Source organism: Cheilinus undulatus, linkage group 14, assembly GCF_018320785.1.
Source record: "Cheilinus undulatus linkage group 14, ASM1832078v1, whole genome shotgun sequence".
Classification (NCBI taxonomy): domain Eukaryota; kingdom Metazoa; phylum Chordata; class Actinopteri; order Labriformes; family Labridae; genus Cheilinus; species Cheilinus undulatus.
This window is the reverse complement of record NC_054878.1, coordinates 14,248,026-14,269,357: the sequence shown is the minus strand read 5'-3', so window position 1 is coordinate 14,269,357 and position 21,332 is coordinate 14,248,026. Positions and strand designations below refer to the sequence as shown.

General features: G+C 38.8%; 1 protein-coding gene across 3 annotated transcripts in view; it reads left to right on the top strand.

Moving 5' to 3' along the window:
- Positions 1–21,332, top strand: part of LOC121521774 (neurexin-3b) — a 536,400-nt gene that overhangs the window by 195,919 nt on the left and 319,149 nt on the right. For all 3 annotated transcript variants that reach the window (XR_005992887.1, XM_041805939.1, XM_041805938.1), the window contains 6 exons: positions 12,746–12,949; positions 14,484–14,510; positions 16,962–17,081; positions 18,116–18,228; positions 19,049–19,317; positions 19,535–19,725. Coding sequence is in view for 2 of the 3 variants with exons in the window: in XM_041805939.1 (XP_041661873.1) it covers positions 12,746–12,949; positions 14,484–14,510; positions 16,962–17,081; positions 18,116–18,228; positions 19,049–19,317; positions 19,535–19,725 (924 nt within the window). In the remaining variant the exon portion in view is untranslated. The remainder of the gene's footprint in view (positions 1–12,745; positions 12,950–14,483; positions 14,511–16,961; positions 17,082–18,115; positions 18,229–19,048; positions 19,318–19,534; positions 19,726–21,332) is intronic.

The window sequence follows — 21,332 nt, the reverse complement described above, 5'->3', positions numbered from 1 at the left end:
AATGCAATCAGACAATCATACTTCTCCAAACAAGCCTCCAGGTATACATGAATTATTCAAAATCAAAAACAGAAGTGATCAATAACATTTTTGGCCCGTCTGACCTGGTTTGATTGAGGCTGCTGTGTTCCCAGACATTGGAAATTGCCTTACTGAATACATTTTTAACAAGTCATGACCAAAACAAGGGCCTGGCTTTCATAAGTTTATTCAAAAAAGAAAAAAAATATTCTTTTTATTCCAAGTTGAACTGATTTTTTGGCCTCTTAGGAGTAGCAAAGCAAGCTGTAAGAAATATAACAGGAAAATGAAGCAGAGAAAAGGGACAGGGATATTATTTCATCAGACTGGGTGCGTGTTCGCTGCATGACACCTGCAGCATCTGTCCACTTTGGCTTGCACCATTGCAGCTTTGCATGCATGTGTATGCTGCATCTTGGTTACGGCTCTGCTGTCACAGGCCTGTCTTTCTTCATGATTTACCTCAGTGAACCTCCCCACACTTAAATTATCTATTCTCTAACTGAGCAGAGTACATTTCGTTCATTTAATATTTGATTGATAATTGAATAACAAATAAATGAAAAATGGCTCATTGTTCACTTTTCTATTTTAAAAACCAAATCAAATAATGCAAATTCTTTTCATTTTCTAGTTTTCATTACTGAAATGAAATCATATAAACAGGAAATGATGCATCTTTTTGACTTTTGCTATTTATGTCGGGATCAAAGAATGTAATATGAAGAAAAGCTGTAAGCAGTCAATTTGATTGCAATATTGATTTGCGTAACCTGATGCAGGTGTTGTGCTCAGAAAAGCATCCTGAGAATCACATGCCTCATCGCTGAGGAGTTCAAGCTTCCCGGAATGATATATATACAAATGCCAGCATAGGACGCACTCACACTTGGCGATCTGTACTGTGCCTGGGCACGTTTGAGCCTAAAAGTCCAGTACATTTTGCCAGCATGAGTACACTCTTCCGTTCTTGGACGCGGTATGCTTCCCTGGCTTCGGCACGGAAGGACAAGGTGGACCACAGCATGGCACGAATGCAACTAAAGGAGCACAAGTGCAGGAACGTGACTTAACTTGGTGCCCGTGTTTGTGTTCCATATATCAGTCCAGGAAGCGTGAACTTCTCATCGATGGGCATGTGATTCTCAGGATGCTTTTCTGAGCATAACACCTGTACCAGGTTATACAAATTAATAATGAAATCATACTAACTGCTTATGTTCATTTTTTCATATTACATTCTCTGATCCCAGCATTAATAGCAAAAGTCAAAAAGATGCATAATTTCTTATTTATTTGATTTCATTTTAGAAATGAAAACAAGAAAATGAACCATTTTGTGTAAAACTCAATCTCAGAAGGGGCCGGATTCTGAATTAAGGTCTGACCTGGGGGCCTAACAGGGTCCAAATTTAACTGTCAACCTCATTTTTCTCCAGTAATGAATTATGGGGAAGAAATTAGCAATGATGAAAAATGACTTTAGAATTTAAATAGTCAAAATGATAAGTTAAAAGGCTCAAAATCTGAGAGAAATAGTCAAACTTATTTGTTCAGAAGGTCCAAACACGTAATTAGATGTTAAAATAATTTTTTTTAAAAGGCAAATATATAAAAAGAAAGTCACAATCACATTTTAAGACAAAAATATGACTTAAATTAGAAAATGGTGCACCTAAAAGGTCAAATAAGATATAAAGGTCAAAATAATCAATTGAAAAGGTCAAAATATTAGATAAAGTCAAAACTATAGGTTGAAAAGATCAAAATATGAGAAAAAAGTCAAATAATAACTTGAAAAATGGTCGAAATATGAAATAAAAGTCCAAATATTACATTTGAAGTCATTACTGCCCAATGCAAAATCACAAATATGAAATAAATACACAAATTAATTTGTTTTCCCACTTTTCTTTTGATCTAGTTAGTTTTACTTTTAATATTTTTTTCACATTTTCATGACTTAAGGATATTTCATATCATCAAGGTTAAGTCTACATTTTTTTACGGGAGGAAATCTGCAGGCCTCATATTTTAGGGCTGGGTGTAACTCTACCACAGGCCGGATTCAGCTTGAGTTTGACTCCCCTGATGTAAAAGGTGACCAAAAGCACTAATTTATGAAAAAAATGATAGATACAAGATACAAGGTTTTGGCCAAATGCCAGAAACATTCAACAATTTTATTAGATGTGCTTTAGTTTTTGGCCTTGTTCTAGGTCCTGTAGAAATATACTGAAAACACATTCTATTGATGTGGACACACATATCTCATAAAACAAGGCAAATACAGCTATTTATCCTTCATTTTCTTGTGATTTGGCCAAAGGCAAGCATAGGTGAGTCTTCTATTTTTTATAGTGCATCCAGGACGTATCCAGCCCTCCTTTACTTTTTCAGTTTTGCTATGTTGTAGCCTGATACTACAGCCATCTATATTCCTTTATCTCTCACTAATCTACACTTAGTATCCTATCATGATATAGTGAAAATGGATTTTTTTTAATTTTTAGATTCTTTTATATAAGGCTCACAGCTGATAATGCATAGTGCAAAAAATGAATGGACTGTCACATGGGGCTGCATTGATGGTTGTACTTCTGGAACTCCCATCTCCCCAGGATCTCTGGATCTCAGTCAGAGTGACCATCAGGTCCCTGGTCACCTCTCTTACTAAGGCCCTCCTCCTCTGATTGCTCAGTTTGGCCAGACGACCAGCTCTTGGAAGAGCCCTGGTTGTGCCATTTGAGAATTATGGAGGCCATTCAGTAAACCAGCTACTAGGCAAAGAGCTGCAACTACAGCCGGTTTCAAGCTCCCAGACAAACACCTGCAATGCAGCACATTAGTCCTCAACTGGTGGGTCGGGACCCAAACATGGTTTTCAAAGCCATTTTCAGTGGGTTGTGGATGTGCCTGAAAAAGAACGTGGCAAAAATTCTGTAGTGTGCTTTTATTTTGAAGGAAATGTCCCCATCCATTTGTTCCACTACATTTTTCGTTGCATCTCAAGTCCAAACTGCACCATTTTAGTTATGATTGCAAAATGTTAGACATGTGGATTATGATACTTAGGTTTCTAAGTAGATGGTGGTGAGTCCTGACCCGAGACAAGTTGATAACTCATGCACTCATGTGTTTCTTGGCCTTATAATAAATAGCCCTTGTACTTCAACATAATCATAATGGTTGAGTTCTAAAGGAATTAACCCCTGGTAGAGTACTTGCTAGTAAAATATGAGCTATTCAGGCTAAATTCCTTTTTTAACCTGGCTGGAAAGAGTTTCTGCTGTGGAGTGGACATTTTAGTATTGGATACGTCTGTGACTTCTTGGGCTTCTGCATCTAATTTCAAGCGGACACTTGAAAAACTGCAGCATGTTGCACTTGGCTTTTTTGGCTTATTTTTTCAACAATAGAGGTTGGTGCTCTTAACTGACTGTCCATTTTTCCTGCATAGTAATGACTTTATAAAGTCTTTGGCAGAAATAAGGCAGACTTTTTGCCAACACAACGGTGAATTTACCTTTGACCACTCAGTGCTGTTATACAGTGATTTTCAATCTTTTTTTCGCCCAAGGCACACCTAAGGTTAAGCCAAAATCTCAAGGCACACCATATTTAAATCGATACAAAACTGACTTTTTAAATAATGTTACAGTCAAGATGGCCTCTAAGGGGGGATAAAGGGGAGAGCTTTCTGGAGCCCAGCCAACTGTGGGATCATGGAGATGGAAATAGTGGGCAAAAGGTGGTAAAAACGGCTTAAAAGTGATTTCAAAAACATGGCAAAATTGGACAAAAGTGGCAAAACAAAGTCAAAAATGAAAATTGGTAAAAAAAAAAAAAAAAAAAAAAAGAAAGAAAGAAAATGGCCACACAGTGGGTTAAAATTGGCAAAAACTTTTTGAAAATGTTAGAATAGTGGCAAAAGTGGGTTACAAATGGTCTAAAAGGGTTAAGTGTTGTATAAAGGAGGAAAAAATGGGTTAAAAGTGATAATAACATGGCAAAATTGGGCAAAAAAGTGGTCAAACAAAGGCAAAAGTGGGCAAAAATTGGCAATAGGGTGGCAAAAATGGGTTGAAAGTGTCAAAAAGGTGCAAAATAGATCACAAGTGGCAGAAAAGTGGCAAAAAAGGGTTAAAGTTGCTAAAAAATTGGTTAAAAAAAGGGGGTTAAATAGGATAGGAATTATGGTAAAAAATGGCTAAAAAATAGCAAAAGTTCTAAATAAAGTGGCAAAAAGGTAGCAAAAATGGGTTAAATGTGGCAAAAAGTTCCAAAAGAAGTGGCAAAAATGGGACAAAAGCAGTAATAAGAGGTGGCAAAAATGCAAAATGGTGTAAGTTGTCAAAAGAATTGGCAAAAATGGGAATAAAAATTGGTTAACTTAGTTAAAAATAGCATGAATAGATAATTTCATTACCAATTTCAACCCAATAATAGTTTGCAATGCTTTTTAGCTCTTGTTGAGGTAACTGTTAGCCAGGATGGTAGCACCACTGATATCATCAATAAATCCCAGCTGGGGAGGTCCTATTCCCTGGGTTTTTTTCAGGGGTCCAGCCAGATCTGCGGGCAGGCCTGGTTACAGTACTTCCCATAAAGCTGTAGTAATAATGTTTTGTACAGATTTCCATGGCACACCTAGACTTGCCTTAGGGCACACTAGTGTGCCTTGCTGCACCGTTTGAGAATCACTGCTGTAATACAATATAATGAACACATTCATACAGTAACTGCACATGTCCATCTTCATTGCCGTTGTTTTAAAACTAGACAGGAGAAAAGTGAGTACAGACACACATTTGCTTTTAAAACCCATGGTGGTATAACACATTTAATGGACAAGGAAGCTGCTCAAAGAAAGCTGGAGAAAAGGGGCTCGTCTTCATGATGGAGTGGACAAGACTGATCCAAAATTACTTTTTTCAATGTAATTCTTAATGTAAGCACAGTGATAGCAAAGAGCAAATTTAAAAGGTGCTAGAGCTCTGTTCAGTGGTGTGAGAAAGTAATATAACAGCTCTTTGTGGGTTGATAATTTGATGCTAGTTTTGTTTCAAACTAATTGAAACCAATGTTGATGTAAAATCTGAACTTTCAGGGCTGCAAAGCTTCCCATTTTGTTGAAATTTAAACTTCTGCTGGAGTTCAGTGTGGCTTAAAGAGCAATCTCTTTAAGAGGCTGTGCTCAGTCAACACATAGTCAATGGATCAGTTTTGACCTTGACTAAAGGAATGTGCTGGTGGGAACCGAAGTTAATAGATATGACTGTATATGTGGATGATGCAGGTTTAGAGGTGTAGACTATATTTGGTATAAAAACAAGCCAAAATGTCTTCTCTTTGACGCTCTGCCTTTCCTACTTTTCATTTTTGTGTCTGACTGATTGTTGGGAGATTTCTATTTGACCTCTACAAATACAAAGCAGATGACTTTCCTCTTTCCTGTCAATCACTTCTGGTCATTTATTTTGGGACTTTTTCCCATTATTTCTCCCTTGAACCTTCCCTTTGAGGTTCTAAATAAAGCAGGTGAGCATCCTCAAAATAAAGTCTTCCTTTTTTGCTTGATTTGTTTTCCTGCCAGTCAGAGCAGACAGAGATATGCCGTGGGACTCAAATTCACAGATCTGCAGTCAACCTAATACTCCACTCTCCTCATTCAAACAATAAAAAGCCTTTTTGACGACGCCTCAGCCGGCCGTGGCTGTGATTGATCGATGACTGTCACACATGACGGCGACGGCTTTACCCTGATGGCCGCTGTGAACAAAACAGAATCTTAAAATTGGCTCTAATAATATGTTTCTCTGCTTGCTTGAAAAGCCACAGCACAGCTTTGACCCTGAAGCAGTCAGGCATATTGACAAACTGGTTAAAGGGTTGTGTATTCAGCCTGTTGAGAGGGAGACTGAAAGTATTTTTCAGCCATGAATAGCTTTGGACTGTTTCAATGGGGAATCAGTCCCAGCTCCCAAAAACAGATTTGCACGTTGTTTTTGCAGAATTTTGGGCTGTTTGGCCAAGATTGTGCATTTAAACAGTTAAATAGGCTGAGTGGAGGTAAACTCAGAGATGTAAGAGACTGATGCTGGAACAGGTTGGATGAACTGAAGATCATTTGGGAGTTAATTCACCCTGCTGCGCAGAGGCCCCTGGTAAACACTGCCTGATGGGTCAGTCAACCAAAATGGAACAGACTGAAACATAGGTTGACTGGATGGATATCAGTGGGACTTTCCTTTTTTCTTCCTTTTTACATTTGGGCTTGGAGAGTTAAATAATACACTGATGTAAAATATGTATATAGTTTAATTGGAATGCAATATTCCCATTTGCAGTCATAGCTATTGCATCTTGCATTGGCAGGTTGTAATAGCTGAACACAAGTCCCACAGAGAACAAAATACAGTTAAAACCTTCCATTTATCATCTAAACTTGGTGTGTTGGAGTGATTTTGACATTAAGCTCTTTTTCCACCGTGAATGCATTCACTGGTTTTGATTAATTTATCTTAATTTACTAGTATGAATGCAGTCATTGTTCCTGAAATACAATTTTCCTTGAATGTTGCATCTCAGAGTCAAAGGAGACTCTTTTTGTGTAAATTAGCAAATCATGATTTACTGAACAAAATAATATTCATTCGCTGTATGGACAAAAGTATTTGGCCACACCTGTGAATTATTGAATTCACATGTTTCACTCAGACCCAGTGCCACGGATTTATAAAATCAAGTACCGAGCCATAAAGTCTCCATTTACAAACATTTGTGATCTAAATGGGTCATTCTGAAGAGTTCAGTGACTTCAAGTGTGGTACCGTGATGGATGCTACTTTTCCATTAAGACGGTTTGTGAAATTTCGTCCCTGCTGGATCAACTGTTAGCAAAACTATTAGAAAGTAGAAGCATTTAGGAAAAACAGCAACTCAACAACAAAGCAGATGTACGGTGCATGGTGGGTTAAAGTTACCAAATCTCTGCTGATTCCACAGCTGAAGAGTTCTGAACTTCCACTGGCATTAATTTAAACACAAAGCTTGTGGTGCCAGAGCTTCATGGAATGGGTTTCCATGACACTTCTCTGTAGCAGTCAGATAGTTGAGAGGGTTTGGTGGATGCTGAAAGAATGCTACCTTTCTGCACTGTGCCAACTGTGACATTTAGTTTAGGGGAAAATGTTATGGAGCTGTTTTTCAAGGTTTGGACTAGGACCCTTATCTCCCGTAGAGGCCAGACTTAATGCTTCAGAACACCAAGACATTTTGGACATTGCAATGCTTCCAACTCTGGGGCAACAGTTTGGGGAAGGTGCTTTTCTATTCCAACATGATTGTGCAACAGGCACAAAGCAAGTACTGGTTTGATGAGTTCAGAGTGGGAGAACTTAACTGGCCTGCACAGAGTCCTATTCTCAACCCTATCAAACATTCTGGGTTGACCTGGAATGGAGATTGTGAACCAGGCTTTCTCGTCCAACATCAGCGCCTGACCTCATAAAAGCTCTACCGATTGAATGGGCACACATTCCCACAGAAACACTCCAAAATCTTGTGGAAAGCCTTCCAAGAAGAGTGGAAGCTGTTATGGCTGCAAAAAGGGGGCCAAGTCCCTATTAAAGTACATCTATATGAATACAATATCATTACAATTCCTGTTGGCATAACGGTCAGGTGACCAAATACTTTTGTCCATATATCTGGTTGGTCAATTTCACTGTCATGTGAAAATACTCTCTCATAAGTTGACATTACCCAGGTCCTTTGAAATTTTGTAAATGGTGCACTGATCTCAGAGCTGAGAATGAAGGATTATCCTGCCTAGCAACAGCAGTGTTGGAAAATTCTAATAGGTGGAATTACTGTGGTCTCATTCTTTTCACCACTTACATGCCAACGCAACTGTAAGTGGATGTTATTTTCTCAGAAAACACTTTCTTTAATGTCGATTGTTAAATTATGACATTAGCATGTGGCTCAGGCTGAAGCTCCAGTACTGTTGAGTCTTAGTTCCCTGTATTTGCATATGTCTCCAACTTCAACTGTACCTGTCACTGCTGTCAAAATCTGTTGACTTCCAGAGGCTAAAAGTGTGTTTTTTTTTTAGTCTAGTGTACCTGAATGTGGCTCCTGTGTGGAGTTTTAGGTTGTTGTGAAATGCACTGATGTAATAGCTGAAGCCCCTTTATTGTACATCATATCAAGCAAGAACATCGATTTTTATGGATGTATTTTTGATGTTGATGTCAGATGAGGCAACTACTGCACACAGCATGCAGCTGAAACTGCTTTTAGTCACATTTTCTAAGGTATGAAATCACAGTGATTTATTGTACCGTAAGAAGAAAGCATGATGAGATTTTAGTCAGGAAACAGTATTAACACATAAAAAAGACAAGATTAGCAAAGACATGATGATGGTTCCTCGAAGGAGCTTTATACTGCAGAGTGGAGATCACACTGTTTTATTGGGTTCTTCTCCTGCTCCTCCTTGTCTCTTTGTGTTTTCAAAGTACAGATTGACTCTCGCCACATTTTGTTTTTCTTGCAGCGCTAGCCTGGGACCTGACCTGGCTCACGAATCAATACATGCCTCTGTCAGTTAGAGGATCTGTCTGTGCTGTGGACAGGCTGCTGGCCACGTATGTGTGGATGTTTGGCAACGTCTCTTTTTTTCTTCTTATGTATGTGTGCGTGCAGTAGAGAGGAAGAGACAGAGGGAGCGAGAGAGCCTGTGCAATTTAAAATTGAGTAAAACAATGCAGTGCCAAGGTTTCATTACCCTCCAGGCTTCTGTACCCACACAGTCGACAGCTTGTTCAGAGAATGGATTTTACAACAGCCCTAAAAGCAACACAGACGAGTGTTGGATTTTAACAGCAGCATACTGCCTGGTGAGATGAACGGCTCACTGATCTCATACTGCTTATACATAAATTATTTAGCATATCACATGAATCTTGACATTTAAGTGGAGCTGAATTGGATTTGACTTTTAATGCTTTCCAGTTTGCTGTAGTTGGCATTTTCTTTAAAAATCACCCATTAATCTCTAAAATATGGGCAAAAAGTTAAAATCAAAACAGTAGGTGGCATGTAACATTGCATCATTTACAGGTACAAACCCTCCCTCGCGTGATTCTCTAAACCCCTCTCACCTAAAGCCTCAGCATTTCCCCAGACGCAGCCAAATGGTTTGTGCATTTCTGAGGCCACAGGGCTATTTTTTTTTTCTTTTAAAAAGCTGAGGTGTCAAAACAGGTATGTCATGGTTGGATGCCCTTTTTAATCTGTCTCTCTCTGCCCAAGAGGCTTCTGGTCTGCTGACAGTCTTCCTGTTTTTTTCGCCACAGTAGCCAGGGCTTCCAGCTCCTTTTTTCGTGATCTAAAAGAAGCAGAAGAGTTAGGCCCAGCTGCTTTAAAAACCAGCAGTCTTTTATATTTTATGTTTTTCTTCATAATTTTTGCCGAATACTAACTACAGAAAAAGCTTTGTGGTTGCAAGTGTGGGCTACAGATGTGAAAAATTACTTTTCAAAGGTCAATGACCTTAACTCAAATGCATTTTAGGGACTCATTTTCTCCCAGGCTGTTCTCAGTGTACATCTTAGTTTGTTAGCTTAATGCTCACACATGGTGCCACTCACCAAGAGATTCAGCATTTTCTGCTTTTTTATTTAAGAATCAATGTATTTTGATTAGGGTACTCAGGCTTCCTCCCACCACCAAAGACATGCCCATTAGGTTAACTGGTGACTGTAAATTGGCCGTAGTTGTGACTTTTTTGCCCTGGTGCCCTACATGTCAGCCCTGTGATTGACAGGCGACCAGTTCAACATCAGCTGGGATAGGCTCCAGCCCCCTATGACCCAGAACAGTATAAGTGGAGTTGAAAATGGATGGATGGATGGATACAGCTGTAGATGTTAATGGTGCACTCTGTTTGTCCTTGTAACTCAGAAATATCTGAGTTGAAATGCAGCCTGAACATGTAATTCTGACTCAAGTCGAAGCAACCCCCCATAACCTCAAGTTACGAGCTTGTAGCAAATGTAATACATTCAGCTTGGGTGTGACTTAATTTCAAGTGCCTTGATCCGAATTCCAAGGTAATTGGAGTACATACATATACATCCCCCATGGTGTAGTTATCAAAAAGCTAACAGATGGCAGCAGATGCCAAATTGCATAATGCAGCACATCACTCAACCAACACAAGTTGGTACTGTTTAGTTGTGTTAAGATATTGCCTGTGATCCCTGCTGGGGTTCTTTTGGTCAGTTTTCAAGTGGTTGTTGTTGTTTTTGTTGTTAGAGACATTTGCACCACGAGTGCAGTTATCCACTGAGCTGGACTTCCCATCTTTGTCTTTAGGTACTCCTCAAGGACACAGAGCGCATATTCTTCACTAGGCATCAGTATGCATTACCTTGCAATGAGGCAACTCCCTGCTTTGTACTTGCCAGAGCCCCATCTTGCCACAGATTTTCAAGAGTCACTGCGGCTGTCATACTGTAAAATATTTACATCTTTCAAAGTGCACTATAATTATAAGTAGCGTGGACCAATATATACACTTTTAAAGTGTTAGATTTAACTCTTAATTAAGACTGTCAATTTTGCTGTGTATTTACTTGATTAAAGAGGTTCGACTTTAGCTGAACAACCTGGTTTGAGATCTATTCTCTTGTTGCTCTTAGCAATAAGGAAAGATCATATTTTAGGGTACAACTCCCAGTAGCTACTCAGTACTCAGTACATTTTAAATTAAATCCTTTTTACTTGGACTTGAGTAGATTTATAGACTGGCACTTCAGTAAATTTTAACCAAAGTAACTGTACTTGAGTACTGTAGAGTACTGCATATACTTTTTCCATCTCTGGTACTCAGGCTGGTAACATGGGTCATAGATTTTCATGTTAAGGCTAAATGCAAAGATACTGGATTATTTCAGGTTTCTTTAAACAGCAAAAAGTCAGAAGTCGGACACCAGTCATGCAAACTGTAGGAAGGCAACCTGTGAACATTGCAGAAACTCCAATCGTCATCGACACGAGGCTTTATAAGCAGTTAGTAACAACAGCTAGGCGCATCCCAACCTCCACTGAATGACACTGTAAACTGCTTCCTTAACTTCTGATCAGGAGATCATTAGCAGCACTTTGTGCTTTATTTGTAAAGACATAAGCTGAAAATGAGTTTCAGGCAGCGTGTGACTAACCATGTTAAATCCTGACTCTTCTGTCCATTACAGAAACAGTGGTGCCGCTTTATGCAGAAGTAGAGCAAAGAGTCATTCTTACAAATTCACTTGGGCTCATGGTTAAGTGAAACCAGTTTGGTGTTTGTCATTTCTGTAACACTAAGACATAGACTGTTACAGCTAAAAACTCTTAGAATTTATCTGGATATAAAAACCATTGAGAAAGCTGCAGGTAAAGAAAAAATGGAGGCGTCAGCACTCAAAACATTTTTTCTAAGTAAGGCAACAGTCACAACGGACTTGTTTCGACTCGTCTTTTTCATCCTTTTTTTTTTTTTATTGTGCACCTTAGAAAGTTTATTGTTGGACTGTGCTCCTTTTCCGCTTCCCTCAAAAAACATACGACATTTGAGTCATCATTTTTCAATATAAAGCAGATATTCCAGCATGAAAATTCTACATATTGCACCTTTAATGGTGGTTGGCTGCACAACAGCCAGTGTCACTTGGACAGAACTGCTTTGCAACTCGACTCCAGAGCAAGTAATGCAGATTTATTATTTTTAAATGGAGAAAAAGTTGTGTTAATAGTTAAAATATTCATGAAAAAAATTATTATTTTAATAATCAAAAAATATGACTCATCCCTGGTGAGGGAATGAGTAAGAACTTGTTCTGTATTCCAGTGCAGTTGTTCCCTTTCTAATTTTGGTTTAGAATGCAGTAGAGAGTAGAGTTGTCACACTTTCAGAATTTCAGAAACACCAGTTAAAATCTAATGATATTTATTCCTGATTCAGTACCACAGAAACAGAAATAGAAGTACAAGGCCACCAGTATTCAGTGATTTCTTCTTTTTAATCAGCACAAGTTATATGCAAAAGTCAGACAGTGTCATCTTTTCTGTTTGTAACACACAAACAGTTTTTACAGCTAAAGGCTCGCCTTTGAATTCAAATAGTTAAAGACATGACTGAAAATCTGTAGTTTTTTAAATCTCTGTATTTTTTATGCTGTCGATCATTAAAGGATAAGTTAAGTATAAAAACACTTACTTACAACTACAAAGGGAAGTTTCACAGGGGAGAAGTATCACTGGTAAAGCTGTGACACACTGAAATGCAGTGTGTCCACCACATCCACTCCCCTGTCACTCTGTGGATGATAAATGCAGTTTCAACCACACTTATGGGACATGTATGCGCATGTTTTTCATCGATGAAATCAAAGGTACATGAATGCATGCGTGTTCTAAATTTAAATTGAGTTCACCTTCCCTCCCAGAGCATTTTTTCTCATGTATTTGCTTTCGAAGCACACGCTCTCATTCATCATATCGTGGCATCTGTATCATAAACAAAGCTGTCAAGAGGAGATGAAGCATATGCAATTTATTTGTCCTGTTATGATGGGTTTTTTTCCCAGACATAAATGGAGACGGGCTTTTTCCCAGAGTGGTTTTAGATGGCAGCACAAGATGTTAAATTCCCTCTTTTTTGTCTTCACAGAGGCGTCAATCCTGTCCTATGACGGCAGCATGTACATGAAAGTGGTGATTCCGAATGTCATGCACACGGAGGCCGAGGATGTCTCACTTCGCTTCATGTCCCAGCGGGCGTTCGGGCTGCTCATGGCCGCCACGTCCCGCGAGTCTGCAGATACGCTGAGGCTGGAGCTGGACAGCGGGAGGGTGAAACTGACGGTCAACTTAGGTATCGTATAAACCGTTAACGCTGGGCCGCCTCACCTCGAGTTCAAGAGGAGGCCTTACTGTTTCTGTGTCCTTTATTTCTCTCTACAAGTCTAGACGTAGATACTAAACCAGTTTGTCTTTGTAGTTGCATGCTTTGTTTTTTTGGACTTGCCTGTCATTTTTCTGCCTTGATTCTTAGATGTCTGTAGATTTTAACATCCATCATTTTAACACTTTACAGAGTTCTCGATGCTCTGCAGCACATCTTTTGAACAGATCATTGAAGTCATGCTCATTATTGTGTACAAATAGATTGTTTTAAAGCATAATGTGTTGATTTTTTAAAATAGATGGCACTTTGTCATTTCACATAGCAACATTTGAGAGTCTATTATGCCATCTATTCAAAGTTAGAATAAGCATAAACATGTCAGTGCTGCACTGGTAGTTCTCATTCTTCTCGTGTGAGTGCGTCTCTGTGGTTTTTTATTTCCTCATGATAGCAGGTCCATGTTTCTCTCCGTCCATTAGTAACCCTTGGTCTATCGTAGCCGGCATTTCCCATGCCTTGTTCAAAGATGGCACTCACCCCTTCAAAGGCCCCGAGCCTGCGGCCCGTCTGGCAAACAGCCCGATGCCACAGCACCCAGCGCGCCTGCAGATGGTGGCACAAGTGCTGCGTTTAAGTAGAGTGCAGGCTTTTAAAGCAGCGAGCCTAGAATAGACACTTAGAACATATGTTTCTAACTTTTGATAGAATCCAAACTGTGTTGGTTGCCACAGCTGCTAAAAACATGGAACATCTGCAGCCCTTATTTCATGTTTTTAATGAGCAATGTGGTCTTCTTCTAAATAATCAAAAGGAAGAACTTTAATATCAAACTGTAAGTAATGCACAGAAGTATTTCCAGTCATTTCTAGGGACTTTAGGCCTCTGTACAGTGTTGGTGCTGCGTGGCTCGAGGCTGTTTGTTTCCACTTTTCTGTTGCGGTTGACGACACATGACCGGCCTGGTCACATGGATTTCTGCACCTGCCAAACTCAGCTTCAGTACTCTCCCCTTACATAGGGATTTGGCTTCATGTTTCATGAAAAATACATATTGATTAAACTTGCATTATATAGTTGGTTACCTGTCAAATATTTCGGCTCTAGCTGCCAGGATGCAAAATCGATGTGGCCATGGAATCTCATGCGACCATTTTGAAATCTAACAAGTCAATACTAAGCCACAGTTCAATAGCTAATTTATAAGCTAGCGTCTAATAAGACAAAAGATGTTCAAAAAGTCTCATCCATGCAATAATATTCACCAATTTGGCATGATATTATTGGCTCCAAGATTAAGATAACTAAGTAAATAAATTTGGATTAGATTGGATTTGTTGTATCAGTAAAATAAGCTTGACAATCAGTAGCCAGCCAGGCAAAAATGGCCGCTGGGGTCATGTGTCCGTCCCCGGAAGGTGGCTTTTCTTGCTCTTGGATGTCTGCAGCTGTAACCTTGAAGGATGCGATTTCATCTGTCACTTATTCTCCCCTCCCCATCTAGACTGTGTCAGGATAAACTGTAACACCAGTAAGTCAACACTCTTCTTCTGCAGACTCTCTCTCTCTTTTTTCTCCTTCAGTCAATGTTTGATTATAGCCTGTGTGCTAGATGTAAGGGAAGGAATGTGTGAATGCAGGGGACTGATAAGAGGATTTCACAGATAAGAGGAGGAAGAAGTAATAGCCAGAGATCAAAGTTATGCAAATCAGACTTAATGTACTCCATATATTTTAAACGGCCCATTTTTTAAATTAAGTCAGGCAGCTAGTTATTTATTGTTCCCTGTTTGCCTATAGCTACTCTCTCAACATTTACACTTTCAGACTCTATGGGCTGTGCTATTTACTCAATTCCGCTGTTATATATGGCTCTGTGTCTCTCTTGTTTTGTTTACTAGCCTTTCGTCTTCAAACACACACTGCAATAAAAAATGATGTACAGTTAGTATTAGAGAACATGCTCTTACTCATGAATGGGACTCTAATTTTTCATTATTCTTAAAGCCTGGTAGAGGGAAACGGAGATGAATAGAAAGAGGAGCAAAGATAAAAGACAGTATATGTTATAGTATACTTTTATATTGTTAATCTTCATCGATTAAAAACACAAATTCAGTTTCTTAAGAGGATTATTTGTTTTTTTAAAACTTAGGACATATTACCCTTCAAAATGAAGTATAAAAGCAACTCCCTGGTACTTATGTAAAAAGATGGGTTCAACAAAGGACAACAGAATTTAAGTCATAAAATTAAAACCCAAGTCTGTACTTCAAATCAATTTCACTGACCAAAGGATGTGGCTTATTTGGCTTTTAAATCCATGTTCAATATCAGTCAGCGGATCCAGGATTGCAAATGAGCAGCCCTGGCCTGAAGAGAAATTCAGTGGGTCTCTGGTGCCCTCTAGTGGTTCAACGCCACATCACCTCACACAATCTTTGCAGCCCCTTCTAATGGCACTGTAGCATTAATATAATGATCTACCAGGGGTGGAAAAAGTACAGGACTAATGTACTCAAGCAAGGCGCCCATAAAAGGGGATAAAGGGGGGTAGCTTTCTGGGGTCCAGCCTAAACTGTGGGCCCAAGGAGATGAGAAAAACCATGGTCCATTGTAAAGTTAATCTGTGATCACCATATTTTATTTTTAACCTGAATAATAGCCACTTCTATCAAATAATAAAAAAATAGTTATTCTATTTATTTATGCTGTAGTAAAATATGGCCTTTGATATAATGTTAACATCTTTTCTTGAAAAATAATTACTTTTTTTGTAAAGTCTCCAGTGTGAATGAGCACAATGACTAAAGTATTTGAAATATAATGTCAGACTTCATAGATAAGCCATGATGTGGACATTCCTTAGGATGCCAGAGAATAAAGAAGAAGGAACTGAAATAACTTTAAGAGGAAAATAAATAATTACAAAAAGTAACAAAAAAGTGATAAAGGGCAAACATGGGTGACAATTAGCAACATTTGGGTTCAAAGAAACAAACATGGGTTAAAAGTGGCAACATTTTGATTATCAAAGGCAAAAAAGGGGGAATGGGCAAAAAGAATGAAAAGCGGTTAAAAAGTGGCAAAATGGGCAAAAAGGTTGTAATAATGTGAGACTAAGATAGTGAAAATTGGTTAAAAAATAGTGAAAATAGGTTTAAAGTGGCAAAAATTGTCTAAAAGATACAAAAAAATGAAAAAAGTACCAAAGCTGGATGGATACAGTGGTCAAAAGGACCTAAAGTAGTACCAATACATTTTTTAAACATCAGAACCAAATAATAGCTTGACACACTCTCAGCTCCACAATGAAGCAACTCTTAGCCAGGATGCTAGCACTACTGCCACTGGCCCAACATACATGCATTGATGATAAACCACAACTTGGGGGGGGGGGTTCACTGGGTTTTTCAGGGGCCCTGCCAATTCTGTGGGCAAGCATGTACTCAAGTAAAAGGGCAGATACACTGGTTATGATTCACTGACGTAATAGAAAAAGTACTGATTTTAACTGTACTGAAAACATAGAAGTACCCTAACAACCTACTCTTTACAGTAACTAAAGTAAATGTACTTAGTTTCTTTCCACCCCTGTTATTTATCTACTTCAGATCATTTAAAAGTCGAATTAAAGTCAAATAAATACGGGATAATAACATTATTAGATCCCTTTGAACTGTACATCAACTTTTGAGTCCTTTTCTGAGTAACAGCAAATCTTTTTACTTCTTTGAACAACTCTGATTCATTTTCTAGTGTCCTTTTTTGTGAGATTCAAACATTTTTTATCTTAAATTTGTGCTTAATTTATAGAAAATGTTTTGAACAGCATATATATATTAAATAACTTCAAATAATTATAATTTATATTCCCTTTTCTACTTAATATTGCTTGTCTTTTTAAGCCTGTTTTGAAAGCAAAGCTTTGTCTTGTACCTGTGCGCCCCCCTTCCCTTGACTAACTAACCGTCCTCTTCAGGCAAAGGCCCTGAGGTTCTTTATGCCGGACAAAAGCTCAACGACAATGAGTGGCACTCAGTACGAGTGGGCCGCCGTGGTAAACACCTCAAGCTTACAGTGGATGAAGACATGGCTGAAGGTATAATGATGAATGGACCATTGACTTTGTGTTGTACATTCTCCATGTAATGCATGATCACTTTATTTCCTCTTTTTAGGTGGTCAGGTTGTAAACTGCTTCTTTATTTTTTCTTAAAGTCCCTGTAAAGTCATTAAAGAATCTTTTTCTTTTTTTTTTGGTTTGTTGTATGAACACCAGGCCAAATTTCAGCCATGAAAAACATTTCTAAGCTTATACAATTAAGTTTCAAAACAATAAAAAATGAGGCAGTAAAATCTGCTCTAGGGTGGTGTGGGCGTGTTGTTTGATGAGCTGGAGCCACGCCCACTCAGGAGAAATGTGATCCTCTCAAATTCAAAGCAGAGGGATAGAAGTTTGAGATTAAATTTACTGTTTTCTAGCACTGATCTCTGTTATGATACTTTTAAATGGCCCGTAGGTCACTGTGGCTGATAGATTTAGGAAATCTAACTCACAATGAACAAAACACAGCATTTAGCAAGCAGATAACTTTCAATGAAAACAGTACCATTGGCTAACAACAGACTGTAATAAGATGAACTGCTCAGTGGTTTTATATCATTGTAGCATTAGGGGGCAGAGTAATTCCCTATTAAGACTGGAGATGTAATGGGCTCCTATATGTGCCCTACTCGATGAATTCAAGCGAGGAAAGAGGTGAAAAACTATAACAGTCTAAATCCACAATTCAGCCACATATAGATCTCAGTGTTTTTACATGTTTACAGCCTTATTCCAACATATCTTGTGTGCTAAGACACACAAATTTGCTTTACTTTACAGGGACTTAAACTAACAAAATGATTTAGGAAAGTCTCACTTGATGATAGAGTATGTGCTCGGATTTGTGCTGTTGCCATTTGTTTTAACTTTAGGTAATGTTTTTTTAAAAGTCGCTTTCGCCTCTTCTGTTGAATCAGCATGGCACAAGTGAAACTGGACTGTGCAGTATTGCTTGCAGTATCCTTCCTTCCTCCTCCACCCCTTCATCCCTCGCCTTCTTCTCCTCTCTCTCCCCTCCTTCACTTTAGGTGTAATGGCAGGCGACCACAACCGTCTGGAGTTCAACAACGTGGAGACGGGCATCTTAACAGAGAGGCGTTTTGTCTCATCGGCTCCTTCATCCTTTATTGGACATCTTCAGGTATAACGTAACAGATTGTTGACCAGAGATTAGTTCATCATTTTATAACGTTACAATGAAAGTCCCGATTCAGAAGTGTCATCCTTTTTATGTTTAAATCACTTCCCATTGGATTTGAACTCCGAATAACTATTAAGCTATATGGCCTTCGTATTTTCAGCTTTTAAATTACCAAAGACTTCATTTTCCCATTCATTCTGATGGAATGTTTTCTCCTAGAAAGGGGTGGACCTTGATCTTTGGGGCAAAGTACCCCAGTGAGATCCTCTTATCAATTTTACACTGTACCTTTAAGTAAAATGTCCCTCTCTGCCAGCACCACCATGTTGCTGAGTCATACTGCTACGTTTTAATTGACTTGATACTTGTTAATGTTTTTAGACATGAATGGATATTCCAAGAGATTGTTGTATTGTTTGCCATAGTTACTGATACAAATGACCACATTTTGGGTAGCATCATAGGCTGATATCAATATAAGCACTGAAATAAAACAGCTCTATGTTGTCAGTGTATACCAACATTTTGCCCATGTTATCCAAAAGAGAGTCATCATTTTCCTTCACAGCTGCCTATGGGAAATATATGCCATTGTCAATTTAACCTCTTATTTTATTTATGAGGTATATTCTCATTATCATTTGAATTTTTCTTACTTGCCTGTTTTTGTCTTAATGTTTGATTGGCCTCTTTAACCACATAGATGTAGGTTGAAAATTTGGCAGATTGGCCTGTATATACAGTCTTATGATGTAGATGTAAAAACCACCCACACTTTGCATTTATTCATAACAGCATCTCTGAACATCTCTCCCCACAGAGCCTGAAGTTCAACGGCATGCAGTACATCGACATGTGCAAGAACGGGGACATCGACTTCTGTGAGCTGAATGCACGCTTCGGCATGCGCTTCATCATCGCCGACCCCGTCACCTTCAAAACCAAAGGCAGCTACCTGGGCTTGGCCACTCTGCAGGCTTATACCACCATGCACCTCTTCTTCCAGTTCAAAACCACCTCACCGGATGGGTTCATCATCTTCAACAGCGGGGACGGGAATGACTTTATAGCTGTGGAACTGGTCAAAGGGTGAGCGGGAAGTAGTCCAGAGGCAATTAATGCTTAAAAATGCTGATGTGCAATGTTTTCTTCTTAAGGTGTTGACCCAGCTATCGATCCTGAATCTTTGTCTCACCTTTTCAAGTTCAATAAACCCTCTGTTGTAGTCATTATTTTGATATATTCACTCTTATATACTTTGCAACAGACCCTGATATTTTCACCTGCTGTGCTTCCTGTCTGACAGGTTTATCCACTACGTGTTCGACCTGGGGAACGGGCCGAGTCTGTTGAAGGGCAACAGTGACAACCCGCTGAATGATAACCAGTGGCATAATGTGGTTATCACGCGAGACGCCGTCAACACACACACGCTCAAGGTGGACTCAAAGTCAGTCACGCAGAATGTGAACGGAGCCAAAAACCTCGACCTGAAAGGTACCAAATCCTCGCTTAGGAGAAATTGAGATTATTATCTTCATGGTGAAGGCCAAAGAGTATCATTTAATCCTCACATCACATTAAAATCCCCCACCGTGTACCAACATATGACCTTGGCTTGCATGAGACTTTAGTCATAAATCTGAAACGTCTGACTCGACAAAATCAATAAGGCTACACTTTGACTTTTTAACTTGAAATGACTCGACATACTTCCAAGTCCCAAATATGAACGCTGTAACAAAATATCTAGCAATGAATGAGCTCTTCATTTTTCTGATGGAGGAGAGGGTATAAATCTTACCCACTTAAACATTTTAATTAAATGCTTGCCTATAAATTTGTTACGAGACATTAAGTTTCCTGACTTTAAATCAGCTTGACAGCAGCCAATCATGTGCAGGATGACAGCAGGTGATTACTTACTCTATCACATCAGGTACAACTGCTATAATCCAAAAAAGTGGAGGGAACTTACTTAACATTAAGCTCAGACATGACTAATAGCTGTGATTAAGGAACAGCAATGTAATTATACTCGTTTACAAGTCTGTTACATGGTGGACTATTATTTGTCTGAAGTTGGTTTGGCATTTAAACATCCATTAAACCATGTTGTTACTCCACTATCAGTGATATCTGCTTAAACTTGCCATTTGTTGATTATTTAGCTTTGGATTCTTCAGTTTTTTTGTTTACTGTTTACTGCTAACATTTCCAGTAGTTCTCGTAAACTTCAAACCCACTTTTCTTTAGTGGCGGTAGATTCTCCTTAAGTTGATAATGTGCACCGATGTCTCTGATTTAATCAAGGTTTGAGTGATGTTGCCTATTTGGTTACTAAAGGAGGCTTTTGAAGGCCATCTATGGCAGTTTCCATATTATTGGTAACAGATGAAGAGGTAAAGACAAGGCAGACCTGAAGTCTCCTGACAAACAGCTACCACGTGCATGCCCCTAATTAAGCATAACTCATATACTTTGAATGCTTATGAAAAATGTAAACCATATGATGTTTGCCCATAAAGACCATGAGCTGTTCCAACCAAAATCATTTTTTAGTAGGGCTGTAAAATTTCTACTGTAAAAGTGAGCATTTTAACATGGGTGTGTATTTGGCGTCCACTGCTTCTGCAGCCAGCCATTAGTGGAAACTTGGGGAACTGAAGTTTTTGCATTAGCTTCATTTTTTTTTTTTGGCCGTTAAGGTGACCCCTTGATTTGTTGCATAGTGAATATCTGTATATGGTAGGCTGGAAAGCATGCACAGGATGGACCTTAGTTCAAAATGAAACAGCTTCTCGGTGATTTAATTATGTATTTTTAATTGTAAGAAGCAAAGGTACTATACTGTGTTAAGGAGACGTCTGAGGATAAAAGTTGTACAAGCAGCCATCATCGGTCTTGGAATCCACCCTCCGAAGAATGAACTGGGACAAAACCAATGCCAGAATTTCTTAGCGGGGTCTGGTGCAGATCTCACCTGTCTAGCAGACCACTACTGTGAGACACCACCTCTGCCAAAACAGAAGAGATGTTATTTGCTGGTACAACATTTTAGATTTTTTTTTTTTTTTTTTTTTTTTCAAATCATTAATTAAAAG